General features: G+C 31.1%; 1 protein-coding gene across 1 annotated transcript; it reads right to left on the bottom strand.

Moving 5' to 3' along the window:
* Positions 1-1,745: 1,745 nt before the first annotated feature.
* On the bottom strand, positions 1,746-12,280 carry LOC101245001 (uncharacterized). The gene is made up of 7 exons (XM_004248226.5): positions 10,109-12,280; positions 7,164-7,254; positions 6,579-6,736; positions 6,397-6,448; positions 6,214-6,296; positions 5,401-5,494; positions 1,746-2,705 (listed from the first exon to the last, which is right to left on the bottom strand). Exons 1-7 carry the CDS (start codon positions 11,678-11,680, stop codon positions 2,101-2,103), a joined length of 2,655 nt encoding a protein of 884 aa, XP_004248274.2. The 5' UTR covers positions 11,681-12,280; the 3' UTR covers positions 1,746-2,100.
* Between the last annotated feature and the right edge of the window lie 8,151 nt (positions 12,281-20,431).

Here is a 20,431-nt window from a genome sequence, read left to right as displayed (position 1 = left end):
GGTCACACACACACACATATATATATATATATATATATATATTTTTATTCATCTGATATTTGAAATTCATTAAATCGCTCTCGATAAGTCAACAAAAGGGGTAAAATTTCCTTCTGTTTCGAAACTCAAACTTAAGATATCTAGTTAAAGATCACTTAATTAGCTCTCGATAGGGTCCACTAAAGGGGTAAAATCTCCTTCTGTTTCGCAACTCGAACTTCAAGATCTCTAGTTAAAAATCAGGGGAGTAAATGATTTATGAGTTAAAGAATTCTCGTGAACTCATTAGCTTTTGTTCGGATCTTTTGTATATGTATTAGAAAAATTCATTAACTAGACTAAGTAATAAGTGTCATTTTTATTTATTCATCTGGTACTTGAAATTAACTGAATCGAGTAATCTTGATTTCTGCTAGATAGAAACGGTATGAGGTAAAAGCTCCCGATTTTAGCCGTAAAATTTAAATTTGAGATCTTTGATTAAAAAACGAGGTATATGTAAGAGGGTAGGATAAGATTGTTTTTGGTGGAAGTATCATATCAATTCTTAGCCACCAATGAAAATTCAAGGTTTAGATTTCCTCTGATATTTTTGTAACTTTTTTGTAGAAATGGCCAATTATTGGATGGATTATATAGAAAAAGGATATTTTGGCACACTGCCCAAGGCAATCCACTTCAATTAGGTATGGGTTTTTAATGTATTCCCATATCTTTGGATTAAAAAAAAAAGAAGTTTTAAGATTATTTTTAAATCGAGAAATTTTCGAGAACCAGTAATTTATGACTTGTTTGTGCAAGAGTTTGAATGTGTAATGTGTATATTCATACATCACGTGTTGCATTTTGATTTAATAGACGAAAACCTTATTTATTTGTTATAATGTGATGGTCTATCATAATTGAGTGTGTTTTAAGTACTATTAAATGTTGTGTTAGAGTAATAGAGGTGAGAATGTAAATATAAAATATCTCCGAAAAATAACTCAAGATCATCAACCAATATGATATTTTCTCCATCTCATATTAATTGTTCGTTTTCCTCTTTACACGTCTTTAGAAATTATAAATGCTATAACAACTCAAGTTAGTTAGTTAGTTAAATTTAGGCTGCTAGACTTCGAGGTGAAAGTTCCACAATATTTGCCTTTTATTTTCAATTATAAAAGATGGACATTTTTGAAAATATTTTTATTCTTTCTTGGGTGTTTGAGTTTATCAAAATGGATAACGGTTAGAAACTAAAAAATTAATCAAATCGTAAAAATAAAAAAAAGAATCAAGATAAGTAAGACAGTTTTAAAAAGTCTAACGTAGGTTCTACATCAAGTAAATAAAAAAGAATGTTAAATTTTAAGAAAATAACCAATAAAACCGAATCATCGACACGTCGAGTTGTCAACATAACTAAAATATCTTGTCCCAAAACATTTGTCAAACTTGTCAATTTACAAAATCAAAAGATATAACAAATTACTTATCCTTAAAATTAGTTACTTCTTAGAGGAAATAATATTAACTACATTGGGAATAGTTTAAAAAGAATAAACTAGTGAAAATCCTTCTTAGTTAACTTCTTAAAGAGCTTAGAGGAAAACATGACAACTAATATGCGACAGAAGAGTAAATTTTATCGCGAAATATCACACTCGGCTCTCATTAAGGGCGAAAAATTTTTATCACCCCTTTTGTGAAGAAACTAGGAACAATTACATATAAATGTTGAAGAAACAATTACACATACATTTTCTACATTTACTAATGTATACAAATACTATTAGAAATTTGAATGAATTTTCAAAGAATTTTGTTTCAACTCAATGAAATTACAAGATTTCCATCTCTACAATTGCTGATTACAGAAAACAAACTATCCCTTTTCTACCTTCTTTTTTTTTTTCCTTTTCATCAATACTACTCTTATATCATTATAGATCTTTTCCCCCTCTTCACAATTCCTTATCTAAGTTTTGATACAAAAGAAAGAAAAAAATCACTTATATTACAAATCTATCTGTACAAAGTTGGTAACTTGGCTGTAGCTGTGTACTGTGGCATCTCGGCAGACACTCCGAAAACATGGACCTTCTTGTTGGCACCTTAAATCCGAAATGGTAAGCCAAAATTTTGGAAAGTCCTGATCTCCCCGCGGTGGCTTGCAGTTACAATGACCAAACCCCAGCAGAACTTTGTTTGAGTTAAGCCATTGGAGAAGTCGATACTAGCATCTGTACTCACTCGAGGACTACGATATTTAGTAGCTAAGAGAAGTTTTTCCTCCGGCCATGTTGCTGAGATTCTATCAAAAAAGTAGTTGTTTGCGGCACTGGATATGGTTCCATGAAGAGGACTGTTACCACAGCCAGAAGTCAATGGCGAGCACTCATTGTCAATCTCTTCAACAGGTGAAGGTGGATGGTTAGCAGTGGAGACCTCGTCGAGACCATCATGACCACTTAGTTCTCCAGAAGATGAAGTATGATATCTCCAAGTATCCAACATACCAGGCCAAGGAATGGCCACTGAAACATCTTGAGAATGAAAATGCTCATAAGACTGTGTAACAGTAACACCTTTATTTCTGCTTGGTCGAGAGTGACCTTCGTGTTTCCAGATATAGACATGTGAATCCTCGCTAGCACAGACCACATATCTACCATCAGCCGTCATAGATGCTGAGATTTGCCTACTCGTATTGCGGAAACCTATCATAGTTGGAGCTAACTCAATGACTAGGAAGAGTACACGAAACAAAAACTGAAAATTGTACACAATAGTAATACATGACCATTCCTAAATAGCTTAAAAATTCCAAGGCACACAACAGGTCTATGCAGTGAACGGTGGGAAAGACTATTAGCAGCACAAAATAACAATCCAATATATTCATACTATGATTGTACCAGTGGTCAATGAAGTGGGACAAGAACCATGAGGTCCGAGGTTTGAATCTTAATGGAGATAAAAAACCATAGGTGATTCTTCTCAAGCCTAAACACTTGTGGGCAGAGTTACCGAAGATAGTGAAAGTAGCAGGTAGCAGATGGAGCAGTCGAGGAGTGCGCAAGTTGGCCCTAATATCACAACTTCTGATTAGCTTGTTTTCTCAGTTGTGCCAACTCAAAGCAGGAAAAAAAACCTCACCTTCATTTATCTCTCGATGAAGTTCAAAGGAGCATGTTGGCACTCAATGAGTAAAATGACTAAAAGGGTGTACAGTGCAATAGACCATGAAAAAAGGACTAGACTACTAAGCTATCGTGAACTGTAACAGAATAAGCACTTCTTTTTCAGAAAGAGAAGAAGAAAGAATGAAGAGAACTGAATGCAAAACCTTATCCAAATTATCTAAAAAATAAAGGGTACTGAATTCTCAAGGATCTCAATGAATTATTAAGATGCCAATTATTAAAGATCTATTCATCATTGAGAACATCCCATATATCCTCTCTCTTTCACATTCACTGATTATTTGAACAAATATAAATCCAATGATGTGCCCAAACAATAACAGTAATGTGTAATTTTGAAAAGTTAACTCAAGTACCATCAGAAGGGGTGAAAGAAGTGAATATAGTCATGCTACTCTTGTGAAATATTTAAAACACTACTTTGGTTACTCGCTACTCGTGTTTAACAACTGCATATTCTACACAAGCATATGACCAAGCAATCAATGAAACTGGTATAAGACTAGAATACGACATATGACCAAGCAATCAATGAAACTGGTATAAGACTAGAATACGACATATGACCAAGAAATCAATGAAACTGGTATAACACTAGAATACGAATCCTAGTTGAGATTTTTTTAAAAAAATGATTTTTTTCCATTTGCATGGACCTACTTAACTCAACACTTGTCTATAGGAGTATGTTTGTCCAAGTAAAACAGTCGATTTGTGTACAAGCTAGCTCAAACATTATCAAAAAAAAAAAAAGGAAACTCATTTTCCCAACTAAATGCTCCAAATAATTCAATTTATGTCTATCTAGGACAAGTATAACAAATTTCGAGGGCCAACCAACTAATTCTAAGCAACTGAACATTAAACTAAATTGTTAAGAGCTTGAGATTTTAGTAAACAAAACAATTGTGTGAAAGCCAACAATGTAGACCTACACTTTTGGGAGCTAAGTTCAAGAGAAATCGTAATGACTGGGAAGTGGATAAGTTCAAACAATTCATCCAATTGTTTGAAAGTTTCAGATTTCAGGAAATGGAACCTGACATATGGGCTCCATAAAGTAAAGGTACTTTCTCAGTCAATAGCTACAAGTTCCAATGACCTCCACTACATCAAAACGGAATCACAGCTTGTGGCTTGATGACAAATATGGAGGTTCAGGGACCATACAAGGTACTGTATTTTTGTTGGACTGTCACATATGAAGCAGTTCTTACACAACAGTCATTACAGGTAAGGGGCATAACTATTTGCAGTATGTCTACTGTGTGAAAAGAATGAGGATCCTAATCATCTTTGCATTGTAATTTGTAGCTTCACAACTCAAGTGGAATCTATTTTACAACATTTCACTAGTTAGCTGGGTGATGCCTAGATATATCAAACAATTACGGGACTATTAGACTGCTAAGGGTATTGGGAAGGAGAAAAAAGAGTCTGGGAGACCATTCCTTCTTGCATATGGTGTGTGTTGGAAGGAAAGGAAAATGATGTTTTGGAAGCAAATATGGAAGTATGCATACAATGAAAAAATATAGATGTAAATTCTTTTTGCCTTTTTTTGGTAGACTAGAAGATGTTAATACATCAAATAGGATGTTAGATGTCCTCAGTTTCCTACAGTGATGTAAAAGTACTGATTTGCATGAAACTTGGCAGAAACTTCGTGCTTCTGTTTATAAAATGTTACCATTCTCAGAAAGAACTGTTGAGAGGCCAACAGCCACTATAAAGCAAAAGCTGGTGCTTGGCTTCATTTATCAGTAGAAACCCAGGGCAGGCCAATTACTTAAAGAAAGTAACTCATTTCTCTTGTAACCATGGTGTCCGTTCAAGCTTACACGCACCTCAACTAATTCCACGGGGTACTTGTTGTTGAGGTGTGTGACCATCTTAAGCTATTAGAGAACACACTTTTATTAGATAATTATATTCTCAACACTTGCTACCTCCCACCAACATAGGTACCGGGAAATTTGTCTAAGGAACTCATTTCAAAGTAGCTCACAACATAAAAATTGTGTCCATCTTTATCCAGGAAAAAAAAAAGGAATCAGTGAAATCAAATTCTGGAAAAGGACAAACAACTCCAACTTAGGTTTATCATATTCTAAGAGTCAAGTCGACCAAATCTGAAGCTTTAATAAGTTCTGACAAAGTTAATCAATGCTACCAACAAGCTTCATATGTTAAATAGCAGTTAATATACCTTTGAACTTGTGAAAAAGATCAGCATCATCCACAACCCGAATTCTTGAGTCTGCAGATGTTATAAGCACTTGTGACATACTTCCTGGCACAAACTGTTCATTAAGAAATATAAGTTACTAATTAGCACACAAGGTAAGGACAAAAATTTACTTGGATTGCTTCATCCATTACAAATTTTGCCCTACTTCCTATTTTGGATTGTCCCAAAGTTAACTTTTTCCTTTACTTTTCAATATCTTTATGTGCAATATGTATGTGAGACTCAATTCTATACTCTAGAGAAGTCCCAATTCTTCAAACATGTAATCTTATCTCAAATATATTGACCAAATTATATTTACGTATGATATAATTCAACTTTACATCAATAACTGAGCCAAGTAAAATTGGATTATGAATTAAATAGCATGATAAAGGGTTTTAGCGATGATTCATCACTTTTTGCCATCTCACTTTTCCTGCTCTCTGGGGAGAGAATTTAGCTCCTAATCTATACCACTAGAAAGTGCAAACACCTATTTGTATGTGTACCCTACTTCCTATTTTTTACTCATTATTCAGTATTTTTGTTATTTTCTTTAGCTTGAAAAAAACCTTCACAAATTATTTACTTTGCCTTTTAGAATATAACAGCAGTAAACAGTTAAAAGTTGGTTTAAAATATGCACATACATAACACATGCACAGTATCTTGTTAATACAAGAGAAGTACTTCGCGTCTTCGAATAACTGCATCTGGGATAATAGAGGCGGCATATCTGAGCTAGCACAGATAAGCTCCAGCATCAGCAATCAATCAAAGTTACTGTACCTGGAAACCAGTAATTTTCCTTTGGTGAGTCCTCTTCTTCTTATTCTGCAGATTGATTTGAGCTTTTTGCTGCAATTTATTATCTGAAAGAGAGAAGCATAAATTATCAACACGTGCAAGTACATAACTTTCCTCTACAGAAGAAGGGAATAAGAGAGACAGGAAAGGCACAATAAATCAAACCTAATATGTTGTACAAATGACAGCTCCCCTTGTATGACCCAACAAGTGCCCCCTTGAAAAATAAGAAACAAAAACACTTTAGAAACTTAACTGTGAAATATGCAGATAAAAAACACCTAGTTTTCACCTTTATTAGGTTTGGCACAACATCAAAGCGAGCTCTATGTTTAGCAGAGTCTCACCTGACCATCTGGTGTGTAGCAAGCAGCAGTGACCATCTCATGCAGATCATTCCAATCAACAACTTGCCGCTCAGGAATGCTCCATATGCGAACCTTAGCATCTAGGGAGCCACTGATGAAGTATCTATCATCAACAGGGTTAAACTGGATGCAGGTTACTGAATCAAGGCAAGGAAATCAAGAAAACATTGTGATCAGCCAATTAGTGAAAAAGCTCCAATCTACGTATTCATCTATCATCAACTAATGCACACAAGGGTGTGGTCTAGTGGTCAATGAAGTGGGTTGATAATCATGAGATCTCAGGTTTAAATCCCAATGAAAGCAAAAACATGAGGTGATTTCTTCCCATTTATCCAAGTTGGTGGATAGAGTTATCCGATACATGTGTTGGTGGGAGGTAGTAGGTATCCGTGGAATTAGTCGAGGTGCGCACATGTTGTTCCGGACACCACGCTAATAAAAAATTATTCATCTATTGAAAAATCTCTTCCTGTCCACAGAATCTTACTACTGAAGAAACATTGAACTCTAAAACTGGTCTGGGAAGTAGAGGTGAACATATAAGAGTTTAGGTACACATACCATAGTCACTGTGTGAGAAGATCTTCAGACAAGTTTTACTAGACAGTTCCCAAAGCCGCACTGTTTTGTCCATTGATGATGAGAGCAATTGCTGGTAAAGGAAAGTGGGACGAAGACAGATGTTAACGAGATGTAGAAAAGATCATCACATAGCGCTCACTTGTTTAATAGAGGTAGGAGTAAGGTTTGGGTACACTCTACCCTCCCCAGACCCCACTTGTGGGATTACACTAGGTACAATATAGGAACTTATTGCACATCCGGACACAAATTTTTGAAGATAGAGGAGAATTCCTCGGGGGTTACCATTCATCAGTGTTTTTTTCTGAAAATTTAATGAAATTTTATAAGAGATAATCACCCAGCAAGTGCAATGATACAACCCAAGCCGTATATATATTAGCTGCATGTAAAAAGAATAAAGGAAATTAACCATATCCTATCTACTTCCTGTGCATTTTCATGGTTACATCGAAAGGTTAAAAGAGCTAAACATCTATGCTATAAGGTACAATTTTTTTCCCTTTCGCCTTCAAGAATCATAATTTCTTTCCTTCTAGACAATCCACCATGTAGCCACTAGAATAGTGCTCCACAACATTTTGATTCCTTTTTGTAGTCTCTTCTATTCAAACAATGTAGAAGGTCTCTGAAGATTCTGTCATGCACCATTTGACTTCAAGCAAATTCAAAAACATGTAGCATTATCTAGTTTGTGATTCTACAGATGAATAATTACTCACATCTTCATGATCTTCTCTGATCACTTCTTTGAAGTCTGTTAGGTTAAGAAAGCCTCTCTAGCCATGAGCCATGAAAAACACTCTACTTTGTAAGGTACTTTGTTACTTCATATTTCCATACCCATATTTGTTCTTGCTGTCTACTTTGAGACAATAAACTCAAGTTACCCAGACTTTACTGAGAAATCGTCATCCTTACTTTTTCTTTCATCCTCCATTTCTTAATCGTTCCACCTTCTAAGGGCTACTCCAGTGAACTTTTACTGTGGTATTGTGATTATTTATTACACTGAAAATGGTAGGGAACTGATCTTTGAGGGGTATATGTCCTCACCAACTTTCTTTCTTGATGAAGGTCCTAACAATCTTTCTTTCCAAAATAAAGTTTTCTAGTATCACCTTATTTTATATAAATGTGTTCTGAGAACATTTCCATAAGTTTCTGATATATTTTGAATTCCCAACTCCATACAAATGATTTGGTGTTACTGTGATCCAATAATTTTTCATCTTGTCCTTTCTCTATATTCACCTTCCTCCACAGTGCCTCCTCCTTATTGCGAAATCTCTAGAGTCACTTCATCAGGAGATAGTTGTTGTGTGCCCATTAGATTTACAACTCCCAAGTCACCTACTTTCTTACTAGGTTACCACTCACTAGTATTTTGCAAAGATCAGCCAAAATTTGTGTGAGATTATTATCTGATGTAACAGGTATTATCCTGAAAATATACTAGAAACCAAGAATGGCATAGAAGCTGGTGATTGTAACAACTTAAATCTGCCAGATTATAATGAACAATCCAACTAAAAGCTGCATCATTTTTTTACTTTTTATTTTAGATAAGCATAAAAGCTACAGCAATCCTAGGCAGCAAAGAAGAAAAAGACTGCAAAAGCATGAAAGAGTCATTGAAATAAAAACTCTGCTATCATCAGCCTATTTTCTGTGACTTTGTAGCGCATTTGTTCCAGTAATAACACACAAAACAATAACAAGGGGGGAACTGGCGCAGTGTTAAAAACGACAATTAGACTGTTGGTTTACTAAGCTCAATTCTTTTAGAATCTTTAGTACGCCATTTTATTATCTTACTAGAAACACTTTTATTGGAAAGACTCTCGTGTACAAGTAGTATACAAAAAAGTAGAGAGCCTACACAAAATATGGTTTTCTACAAATGACACCAATATATTATCTTCAGCGTCTATAAGTAACTGTGATAAGAGTGGTTCCGATGTCAGACTCGGCATCCTCATGTTACAAAAGATTATATCTATCACCAATTCTTTTTCTCGCTGTGTACTTGCACATAAAAGTAACTTTATGATATCATACTCCGAAAAACCATGAAAGTACCAGTTCACCTACCCCACAAACTGGGCTCACCATAACAACCAAATCTATTATTTAGTGTAAAACTCGCCCATTGAATTAATTCTCCAGCAACTTAAGAGACATTTGCAAGTAGTTTACAACACCGGAAGTCTTAGTCATTTAACCTTGAGGTGGCAAAGTTTCCATTCAAAAATAACAGTCTGAGAACTAACCAAAAGAATCATCTTTGTTGCATTTGAACAAAAGAACAAATGACTAGTGTTAATATCACATATTTAAAAACCACTCACAGGGTTCTTCTAAGGGCTCGTTTGGATGGGCTTAATAAAAGCAGCTTTAAAAAAGTACTTTTGAAAGTGCTGAAACTTATTTTTAAAATAAGCAGTTATGCATTTGGATAAAAGTGTTGGAAGTTAAAAAAAAGTTGATGTGTTTGGCAAATAAGTGCTGATAAACAGCTTTAAAAAAGTACTTCAAAAAGATCTTGTTTCAAAATGTCTGAAATAAAAATGTGGTCAACTTAAAACAGCTTATAAGCTAAAAAAAAAGCACCCCTACCCCAGCTTTTGACTTTTGGCTTAAAATAAGTTTTTTTTTAACTTAAAATAAGTTATTTTGAGTATTGTCAAACAGCTAAATAAGTCAAATACCAATTTTTAAGTCAGTTTGACCAGCTTTTAAGCTGAGCCAAACAGGCTCTAAGTTTGTTTGTAGATATTCAAAGAAACAGAAAGCATCGTGTACTCTAATTCATTCTATTTTATTTAGGCCAAAATTATTATTCTGTACTAAATTTAAGAAGGATAAATATTAAGCTCAAGCAATTAGATATTAAGATAAAAAATACGAAAATTCCAGCTAACCTGAGACTTGGACCACGAGAGGTCAAGCACATCATCCAAATGTCCCTCAAATGAACAGATGGGCTTTTCTGAAAGAGCAAAAACTGTCTCAGGCACCAAAATATGGTCAAAGCACATTGATTTTCGACTAACAGATGACCTCCCTCTCCGTTTCTTCTCCTCCAAGTGGACATCAAAATTTGGTGACATAGTTGTTGGCTCGGGAGAAGCATTTGCCGATATCAATAGGTTCAAATTCCCATCTTCTGGTTTATCCAGCAATAGATCACCCTTTCTCTCTGATGATGTAACCTCCCTAACATGTATGATGCGATCCTCACCGGCACTAGCAAGATATTTTCCATCCAAACTAAATTGTATGGTCCAAATAGACCCGGTGTGTGCCTGTATCTCTTGGCTCTTATAAAGAGCTGTAAGTTCTTTGCTGGACTTCCCATACTGCCTCACCCTAACTCTTTCAGGTCCATGAGGGGAAGCATCCTGACTATCATCTGTGGCAGAGCTTGACCGTCGACCACCCTTTTCAGAAGATGTATCCCTCTCATCACTACTCCGACGTTCCTTATGACCTGCCACCGAGCTAGCCACATTTCTAATGCTCTTCAACCAGCTACCCCTCTTTTTATTCTTAGGACCAGTCCCACCAATCCCATGCGTATTACAATCCAAATTATTATTATTCCCATCTTCCACATTCTGTCTTCTCATCAATTCCTGCACTATTGGTGAAGTTCCAACACACATATCAAATTCTTCAATAGTCAACTGCTTTCCTGTACTGACTTCCTTAAGTTTGTTCCACATCCCGTCCTCCCTCACTTCATTAACCACAAATTCCTTTCCATTATCAAGATTCTTTATCGTGCACACACTCTCCTCAATTTCAACATCTCTATTTGATTCCAAATCATCCTCAAGCTCACCATTTTCCACTATCGGTAACAAATTACAGCTCTCATTGTCCCTGGAATCGGTTCTAATCGTCAATACAGATCCATTGCCCTCATGTAATTGATCATCACCGCAACATTGACCTGAGTTTCCATCATTATTTACAACTATACATTCACCACCATTGGCTACACTGACAGATACTGATGACGAGGAAATAGAATTGACACAAAGAATATCACTACTTTTATGAACTGAAGAACTATTGCAATTGGAATCGCCATTCAATTTTGATGGAATATTCTTAGAAACACTACACTTAACACTACTAGCTTGGGAACTACTACAATTAGGTATACCTTCAGCACAAACAGCTTGACACTCCAAATGAACTGATGAAACCGATCTGCCAGCACCACGACTGAGACCCATTTGACGAAAAAGCCGGAGTCGACGTTCTTCAATAGAGGAAGGTTCAGAGATCCACACGTCATAGTTATTCAAAACTCCCATTGCATAATTGGGGAGACCCCAATTTGAAATACAATCTCTATCTTCTTCTCCTTCGTCTTCAGAAGGCGAAGAAGATGAGGAACAAGAAGTGTTTGCAGAAGAAAGCAAACGATCAAGAGAATCGTGAAAGCACTCGTTCTCGTCTTCTCCTTCTCTTGCTTTGCTCATTCTTCTCCTCCAAATGGAGGCATTCCCATGAAAATGCCACCAAAATCACCTCCCCCTACAAAAACACTAAGATCCACCTCACAACTCAGCTCAATGTAGCTTTAAACGTTCAAATCTTCAACACCCATTTCATCAAATTGACTAAAACCGATCAGTGAAGTCTAAAAAACGAGTTTGTGGGTGTGTGGGAAAATTCCCCCAAATCACCTCAACCCCCGCGAAGAATACTGAGATCCAGCTCAAAACTCAGTTCAACAGTTACTTTAATGGCCAAATCGTGCACACCCACTTCGTCAAATGGACTAATATATATCTCTGTGTGACTGAAAGTGACCAATACAGAGTCAAAAACGAAAATGGGAGTTTGTGAGTATGTTAACAATATCAGTTAAGGAGATGGGTTAGCTTTGGGAACTCAGATCCAATGATGGGTTTTAGAGAGAGAAAGAGAGTACACTGTATGTGAGAGAGAGAGAGAGAAGGGTAACAAGCCCAATGAAGAGGGTGAAGAAGAACAAAGCAAAAACCAAAAAATGCTCCATTGAATTGGGAAGATGGGGTGAATCAAGTTGAAAAATCTATGAAAATCTAGGACTTTTTTTAGTCAATTATTATTACTACTACTCTTTTTTATTATTATTTGCGTTCGATACTCGTATTGAAATTCAATTAAATTTGAATTCACAATTTATATAAGTTAGTTTTTAGGAAAAATGCATAAGTATGCTCGAAATTTCAGAGACATATTTACTTTCGAACTTATTTTATAAATAATTTTCAATCTCTTTACGATCTATGTAACACTATCTTCGGAGTCCAACGCGTGTTGACAATTTTCTCAAGTTATTCGATTGTTATTGTCACGTAAGCTTAAAAGGATAGAAAATTATTCATAAAATAAGTTTGGAGATAATAAGACCTTAGTATAGTATGAGCGTGTGTTTTGAATTTCAGATATAAATTGAAGATTATTTATACATTTTCTTTATTTTTAAGTAAAAACGCTTTAGATTATAATTTTTTCAATTGAGATTCTGATTAAGAATAAAGAGATTTCGTCAATTTGATCATGTTGAATTTTTGGTCAAGTCAATGGTTATTTGGTACTATGTGTATTTGGTTAAAAATATTTATACTTTTCAAATAGTGTTAAGTGAATCTAATAGTGTCTTTGATTAAATCTTTGAGTAGTAAGAATTGATGATATAAACGCGAGTTAAAGTTGTGATATGAAAGTAAAATTAAGATGATTATAAACGAAAATGACTTAAACTTAAAGGTGGGAAAAATTATTTTCACGAAAATATTTTTAAACAATCAAGTATAAAAAGAATATTTATAATACCTTTTTTTTTACATCGAAGACATTTATTGAAAAATAATCTAACATTTGTAACACTTTTCGTTTAGAAAATAGTTTTGGTTTTTTCATATTGATCTAAAAATATTTCAAAGAAAATAGATCCTTTAAATATTTAAAAGCAATGTAATTTTATAGCAGAGTTATAAGAAAAATAAGTATCATAAAAAACATTTTAAATTCGTTATATTTTATTCTGACCCCAACCCCTATTATATCCACCCTATTCAAACAGGTCCCAAATAAGAAATAACAATGATGTATACAATCTAATTCGATCGATACATCATTTAAAGATATTAAAGGACACTACTTAATTTTGTATATGTTACCAATATTATGAAATGAAAATTTCATATATGACATATATTATATTAATAATTTCAAGTTATAACAATAAGTATGAATAAAACGATAACTAATTAGGTACGTTATTCATAACTAAAAGTTATATGATAGTTAAAAGAGTAATATATTCAGTCTAATTTATCAATAAAATTTTAAAAAATAACGCATACGTCAACTTTACTTCTATCTTCGTAAAATAAAAAACTTATTTTCATACACCAACAAATTAGTTGGGCTTTGAAACTTGGAAATGGGAAAAAAAACAATTTTTCAACATTACCACACGTTGGCCTGCAGCCCATCACTATGAGAAATTTTGATTGTGACATGAGCTTTCTATTTATTTTTTTTCGTTTTAATTCGTTTGTTTATAATATTTTAATTGATATAGAGTTTAAAAAAGTAAATAATTTTTAATTTTTTTTTATAATTTTAAGTTAAATATATGTCAAATATATCAAAGTGTTTTTTGATTTTATCATTTTAAATATATTATTTGACAAATTAACATAACGAGCAGCACAGAAGAGAAGAAATATTTTTTTTAATATAAACAAAAACCAAAAATAGTACAAACAAATTGAAATGTATAAATTTGTGTTGTTTATACAATTTTTCAGGTTCTTGAAGAGTTCATTAATTCACCTCAACATAGATTTAGCTTTGACTGATTAATATTTAGTTCATATTAGAAATATAAATACAATGAATATGTGATCATATGTCTTTTCGATAGGAATAGGTTATTCTGAAATTAATTATATATGTGTGTATGTTATTTGTTTTATTTGGCATGATAATTAATAAAATATTGAAGGATATGTCAAAAAGGAAACTTACATAAATATACTATAATAAAAAAATATTATCATTTACAGCAATAATATTTCTTTTTCACTTGATCACTTTTAATTCATTTATAATACAAAAAATAATTTTTTATTCACATATAATACAAATTTTAATGATAGATAATTCATTTATCGCACATTTTAATACAATATGTCAAATTTTTATCAACCAAACCTAATATATTTTTAAAAATAATTATAATTCATATATATTGCATACATAATTCACTTTTAATACATATTGCAGATTTAACATTGTATTGCTATAAATGGTAATAAATAAAAAGTATTGCTAAAATTAGTAATTATTTATAAAAATGTATCAATTTATGTAATTTTTCATATATTAAATTAATTAGGCTAAAAAGATCCATTTTCATAATTTAGGGAAAAAATCAAAATTAACCATTATTTCTAGCAAGTTTAACACCATGTTAATTGTTGTTTAAGAGATTTCAAAATGTTAATCATACAATATTGAAAATGAATGGATTAACAAATCATTCTTGGACTTATAAATTGAAGTGGTATCTACTAAATTCAATTTTTTTTTAATAGATTTGACTGCAAAATATAATCCTCATGTTGATTATGAACCACTAGAAATTAACACATCAAAAGACACAATATTCTTTTTTCAACAAATTCTGGCTTTTTTGTTTAATTAGTAGACATTATAATCTATAAAATATCTTGTGTTAATAGGATTCACGATGTATCGAATGAGTGTGATGTAAATAATTATTTTAATATAAATATTAATGATTATATCTATTGTCTAATTTATGACCTATAAGTAACACAAAAACAATTTTATATATAATTGTTTAACAAGTGTGCACATCTTTACTGGTATGATTTTTTATTATAATAATAATAATAATTATTATTATTATTATTATTATTTATTATTATTATTATTATATATGTTTTGACATTGATTTTTGGGTAAAATATAGAAATTCTACTAGTTTGTTAGAAGTTAGTTACTTAGATTGTATCGAATTGGATTCACATGTATCTGACTCTCTCGCACATCTCTATCCTCTCTTACTCGCGACTCTCCTTTGTCACTTACCTCTCTTCTTGTATTTAGTATACTCGATACATATATCTAATGTATTTCGCTCGCCTATCCTATCTTGTTCACCTCTTCTTCTCTCGACCACTTCTCTCTCTATTACATCGTATCTAGTAGCAAAATTACATATATCGAAGTATATCTTATATGAATTATTAATTAGTAAGATAATATATAATTACTTTAAATTATAGAGAGATTTAATAAATATGACGATCAAGAACTTATGTCGTGATTTGTCAATTTTGCTTGTGTGTGGATAACCTCATAAGTCTCCTAATTAATATTTTCATTCAAAAAAATGATAATTGACCAACTATATATCACATGTTAAAAGTCGTTAATAACAAAATTTATGTATACATTCAGTGTATATAACTTAAATCTTTCTAAAAATTACTAATACTAATATCATTGTCATGAACATAATAATTTCCAAGGTGAAATGTATTTGTAAAGAGAATATATCCATTAAGTTTTTCTCCAAATATAAGTGAATTAGAAGTAAAAAAGAAGATGAGTTCTTTATTTTTGGCTAAATTTGGTTAAATAATGTGATCAATATGTGCTAAGTTATCATTTAATATTTGATGAAATGAAAGCTTTATCTTCAATATCCACTACTTGCTAGTTTAAAAAATAAGTTTACAATAAGATGATACTTTTAATAAGATGATCCAAAACTTATGTATATATATATACACAAATATACATATATAGTATATAATAACGATGAATTTCACGTCAGAAAAAATAACTAAGTAAATGCTATAAACCCTTTTTTAAAAAAATTAAGAATGTATCCTCAAATTCTTCTCTTCAATGGATATTGTGAAATTGATTTATTAATCATAAATGTTGTTACGGTCAATATAAACATAAATTATGTCACGAAGAAGTGATTTTGATCTTAAGCATCTTGATATTTAATTTATCATCATTCTTCATCTCGAATGCTTGAAACTCATATAAAAATACATGAATATAGCTTGTAGAGCTCTCTCACTTCTTGTTTTTAATTTTATTTTTAATTTTAACGTTCTGGCGTGATCTTTTAGATAATTATGCTCTGAAGACTCGAGTAGTGTGACCTCTAACAAAGGCTATGCTTATTTTGATAGATGTTCATTTAAATGGGCTAACCCAATAAAATTGAAACTTTAATTTAAATCTATTTAATTCGACTTAAATATACCCAATTCAATTATATTAGTTCATGAATTTAAGATATAAAAAATCACAATTGTGCTAACTAGTATTTTCATTTAAATACTGTAACATCAATTGATAATCTGATAAAAATGATATAAATAGTTACTTAGCATATTAAAATTCATTAACGATATAAAATATTTACATTGTCAGCATATTTAACTTAAATCATTTTCAAATTAATATTAATATCATTTTCATGAATAATATAAATGTTAAGGTGAATTGTATCTGAAAAGAATCTATCCATTATATTTTCTCCAAATACAAGTGAATGGATATGGAAAAACAGATGAGTTATTTATTTTTGGCTAAAATTTGGGTGATCAATCAGAGATTCAGAGTCCGTTTAGATAGGCTGAAAAAATAGTTTTTAAGTAAAATTAATAATAAAAATAAAACATTAAATGATTTTTAAGTCAAAAAATTAAAAATAGAGGGAGTTCTACTTTTGGTTTATAGCTTTCATAAGTCAATTTAAATTTATTTTAAGTTATTTTCAGCTTTGCTAAATATTTTCAAAAGTTTAAAGTGACTTCAGCCAATCCAAACAGGCTCTAAAGGAGTGTTTGGATTGATTTTATTTTTTATTTTTTGGTATTTTTTCAGCTTTGAAAAGTGTTTAAAAGCACTTTTGATGTTATCTAAATACTTTCAAACTAGAAAAATACTTAAAAGTCAAACGTCACTAAAAATAAGTCAATTCAAATACTCACTAAGATACTAAGTAGTTTATTCACGTGTGCTTAGTAGCATAATCGATTGATTACTGAACCTTTCACCTTATTCGCGAGAGTTCTAACTACCTTGTAAGTTGTAGTCCTATTCCTAGTGTCGTTTAAAAGATAAGTATACAATGAATATACATTTCTAGTACAATAAATGAGCTTAACAACTTGTTTTAGAATTGATAGATTTGTACTAGAATTCTTTGTATCTTGATTGTTGAATTCAAATTCAAATTTGATTGTGTGATTGATTTATAATCATCATGAATGCTTTTTACGAACATTAATTATTTCACAAAAAATGTGGTTTTAATGTTGAATACATTGATGTGTTTAATTTACTATCGTTCCTTATTTTGAATGCTCGAAACTCATATAAATCACATGTATACAACTTCTAATCGACTCTTGAGCTTAAAACCCGATTCGATAGATGCTCATTTAAATGGGCTAGCCCAATAAAACTAAGGAAAAATTACATAAATTAATACATTTTAAAAAATAATTAGTAATTTTAGCGATACTTTTTGTTTATTACCATTTATAGCAATATTGTGATAAATCTGTAATATGTATTAAAAGTGAATTATGTATGCAATATATTTGAATTATAATTGTTTTTGAAATATATTATGTTTGTTTGGTAAAAAATTGTCATATTGTATTATAAATGTATTTAAATGTTTGATAAATACATTATTCATTATTCAAACTTGTATTATCTGTGAATAATAAATTGTTCTTTGTCATATGTATTAAAATTGTATTATAAATGAATTAAAAGTGGTCAAGTAAAAAAAATGTTATTACTATAAATGATAAATATTTTTTTATTATAGTATATTTATGTAAGTTTCCCTAAAATAAAATTTCATTTTAAATCTATTGTTATTAGACTTAAATAACCTATTCAATTATATTAATTAGTTTATAATATTTATTTGAACTAATAACAAACTTATGATATAATTCAAATTTTTAGGCCTTTCTGAATTTTATTATCTTGATTAATTTTTTTTATTTTTTTAATTTTGTTTGTGACACTGACATTTGTGTATGTGTTTTTGTTAATTACCCAAATCAATGGAGAAAATTAAAGCATTTTGTCTTCATGTACAAAAATGGGAAATGGATTGAACCCTTAAACAGTGAGAGATTAAGACATGATTAAGCATACAGCTAATTAGTGAAAGCAACAATCAACTACGTTCGTGTGATGATGCGGTAAGTATTTATCTGTATATTTTTAATTAAAATTTTTTTATTCGAGATTTGAATATGACATTATCTTTTTTAAAAATCACTTTGACCCTTCAATGTGAGACTTTGTGACGCGTATTTCAATTTCAATTGGCTGACAATATAAATATCATACACTAAAAATAAGAAAAACAACTCACTAACGAAAAATTATGATGGAACGATAATGAAATATTATTTTATTTTTGTCTAGTGATCATGTAAAATAAGACAGAAAATATACTTTTTTTTAACAAAAGGGGATTAATGATGTTTTTTTTAAAAAAAATAAAAAATTATACTAATTAATGGAAGTATTTGCTTTTGGTGTCTGACGTAATTGTTATACTCAAAACTCCACTTAGCTAATTTCCTCCCTAAATATTGCAGGATTCCTGCCCTTTTTTTTTTCGCGATGCACGAAACAACTCATGTTTATATATGTTAGGAAATGGATCGCATGCACCTTTACGGGGGAGGAGTGTCTAAAGTGGGCGGTTTTTTCGGAGTACGAAGCTCCAACGAGGAAGGTGTACTAATATTTTATTATTAGGTTAATAATTCAATAATTTCTTTCTTGTGCTACTCCTAGGGCGGGAAATTGAAGATAAAAAAGCATGAAGCGATTTTTTTGTTTTTTTTTCAATATATTATTTTAAAATTTTTGTTATCTCAATCAGTTAAATTTTGATCCAGCCTATTATATATGAGTCCAATCTGACGTAAAATTAGTAATTAATTTTATGACTCGATTGAATTTTAATATATATATATATATATATATATATATATAGATAGATAGATAGATAGATAGATATATAATGTTATTCCAAAGCTCCAAGATAATGTTGCTATAAAAAGTTTTAAAATATATAATTAACTTTTAAGTGATCTGATAAATACCTAGTTAAAACTCACTACAATTAAAATTTCAATCGTGTGTTTAAGAAAGAATAAGAAATCAAAGAAACTTACGTAAACTTTTTCCAAAATATGTGAGCATTTGTTATCTCATAGAAATGTCATATTCATACACTTAATCCAGCCTGGTTTGTTTAATATCTACGGAGTTTAAGCCAAAATTACTGATTACGAAATTAATTCGTATTTAATAAAAGTATTATACTTGTATATCTGAAAAGGACGTATGATTTGACATGTAAGAAAGAGTGTGTATCACGTAAATTGAGTTACAAAATAGTACTACTATTTAGGGAATTCTCGTTCCTCTTCTTTTTTTCTTTTACCCCTTTCGTTGCTCACTAAAAATTAAAGGATCTAGAGTTTTTGAGCAATAATCAGGTTATTTTTATGTCACGTTTAATTTGGTTACGAGTTTGACTCGTAAAAGTAACTAGTCAACTATTAATACTTACATTAGGATAAATTACGTATACCACAATCCTTATTGAACTCTACGTGATCGGACACAAAATATTTTATGCACCGAACTATCTCATTATTTATTAAAAGTTGGAAAAGAGTTTTAGAACCATGATAAAGTTATTTCTATGTAAACTAGATCACGAGTTCTAACCGTAGAAACAACTACAATTAATACTATACAAAAATAAATTATAATTTACATCGTAATTTTTTACCAAATCTATGTAAATATAAAATACTTTGTATACCGAATTGACCTAGAGATTATTGAAAGCTCATGCAAATATGACTTATCTTTGTGGCGTAATATCTGCAAGAGAAAATGACCTTGTGTCTTTTCAAACGTCTACCCAACTCGTCTTTTTTCTTTTTCGATGTATATATTTAAATCTCGATAAATTTAAATTTACATGGAATAAAAAAAATTTATAAATAGAAAATAATTTATTTATATACAAAATTAATACAATATTTGATAGATAATTTAGAAATCTACATAACTAATTATACATGTATAAATTTTAAGGAAATCTATGTATTGTTTTA

The sequence above is a fragment of the Solanum lycopersicum genome, chromosome 10 (genome assembly GCF_036512215.1).
Source record: "Solanum lycopersicum chromosome 10, SLM_r2.1".
Lineage (NCBI taxonomy): Eukaryota > Viridiplantae > Streptophyta > Magnoliopsida > Solanales > Solanaceae > Solanum > Solanum lycopersicum.
This window is presented reverse-complemented; position numbering and strand designations above follow the sequence as displayed.

Bases quoted from the DNA above. Each gene is read 5' to 3' on its own strand.
- LOC101245001 (XM_004248226.5), bottom strand. From the start codon at position 11,680: ATGAGCAAAGCAAGAGAAGGAGAAGACGAGAACGAGTGCTTTCACGAT. The intron at 7,255-10,108 runs GTTAGCTGGAAT...TTCCTTTACCAG, and splicing joins TCTCGTGGTCCAAGTCTCAG to CAATTGCTCTCATCATCAAT. The intron at 6,297-6,396 runs GTTTGATTTATT...TCTCTCTTTCAG, and splicing joins TCATTTGTACAACATATTAG to ATAATAAATTGCAGCAAAAA.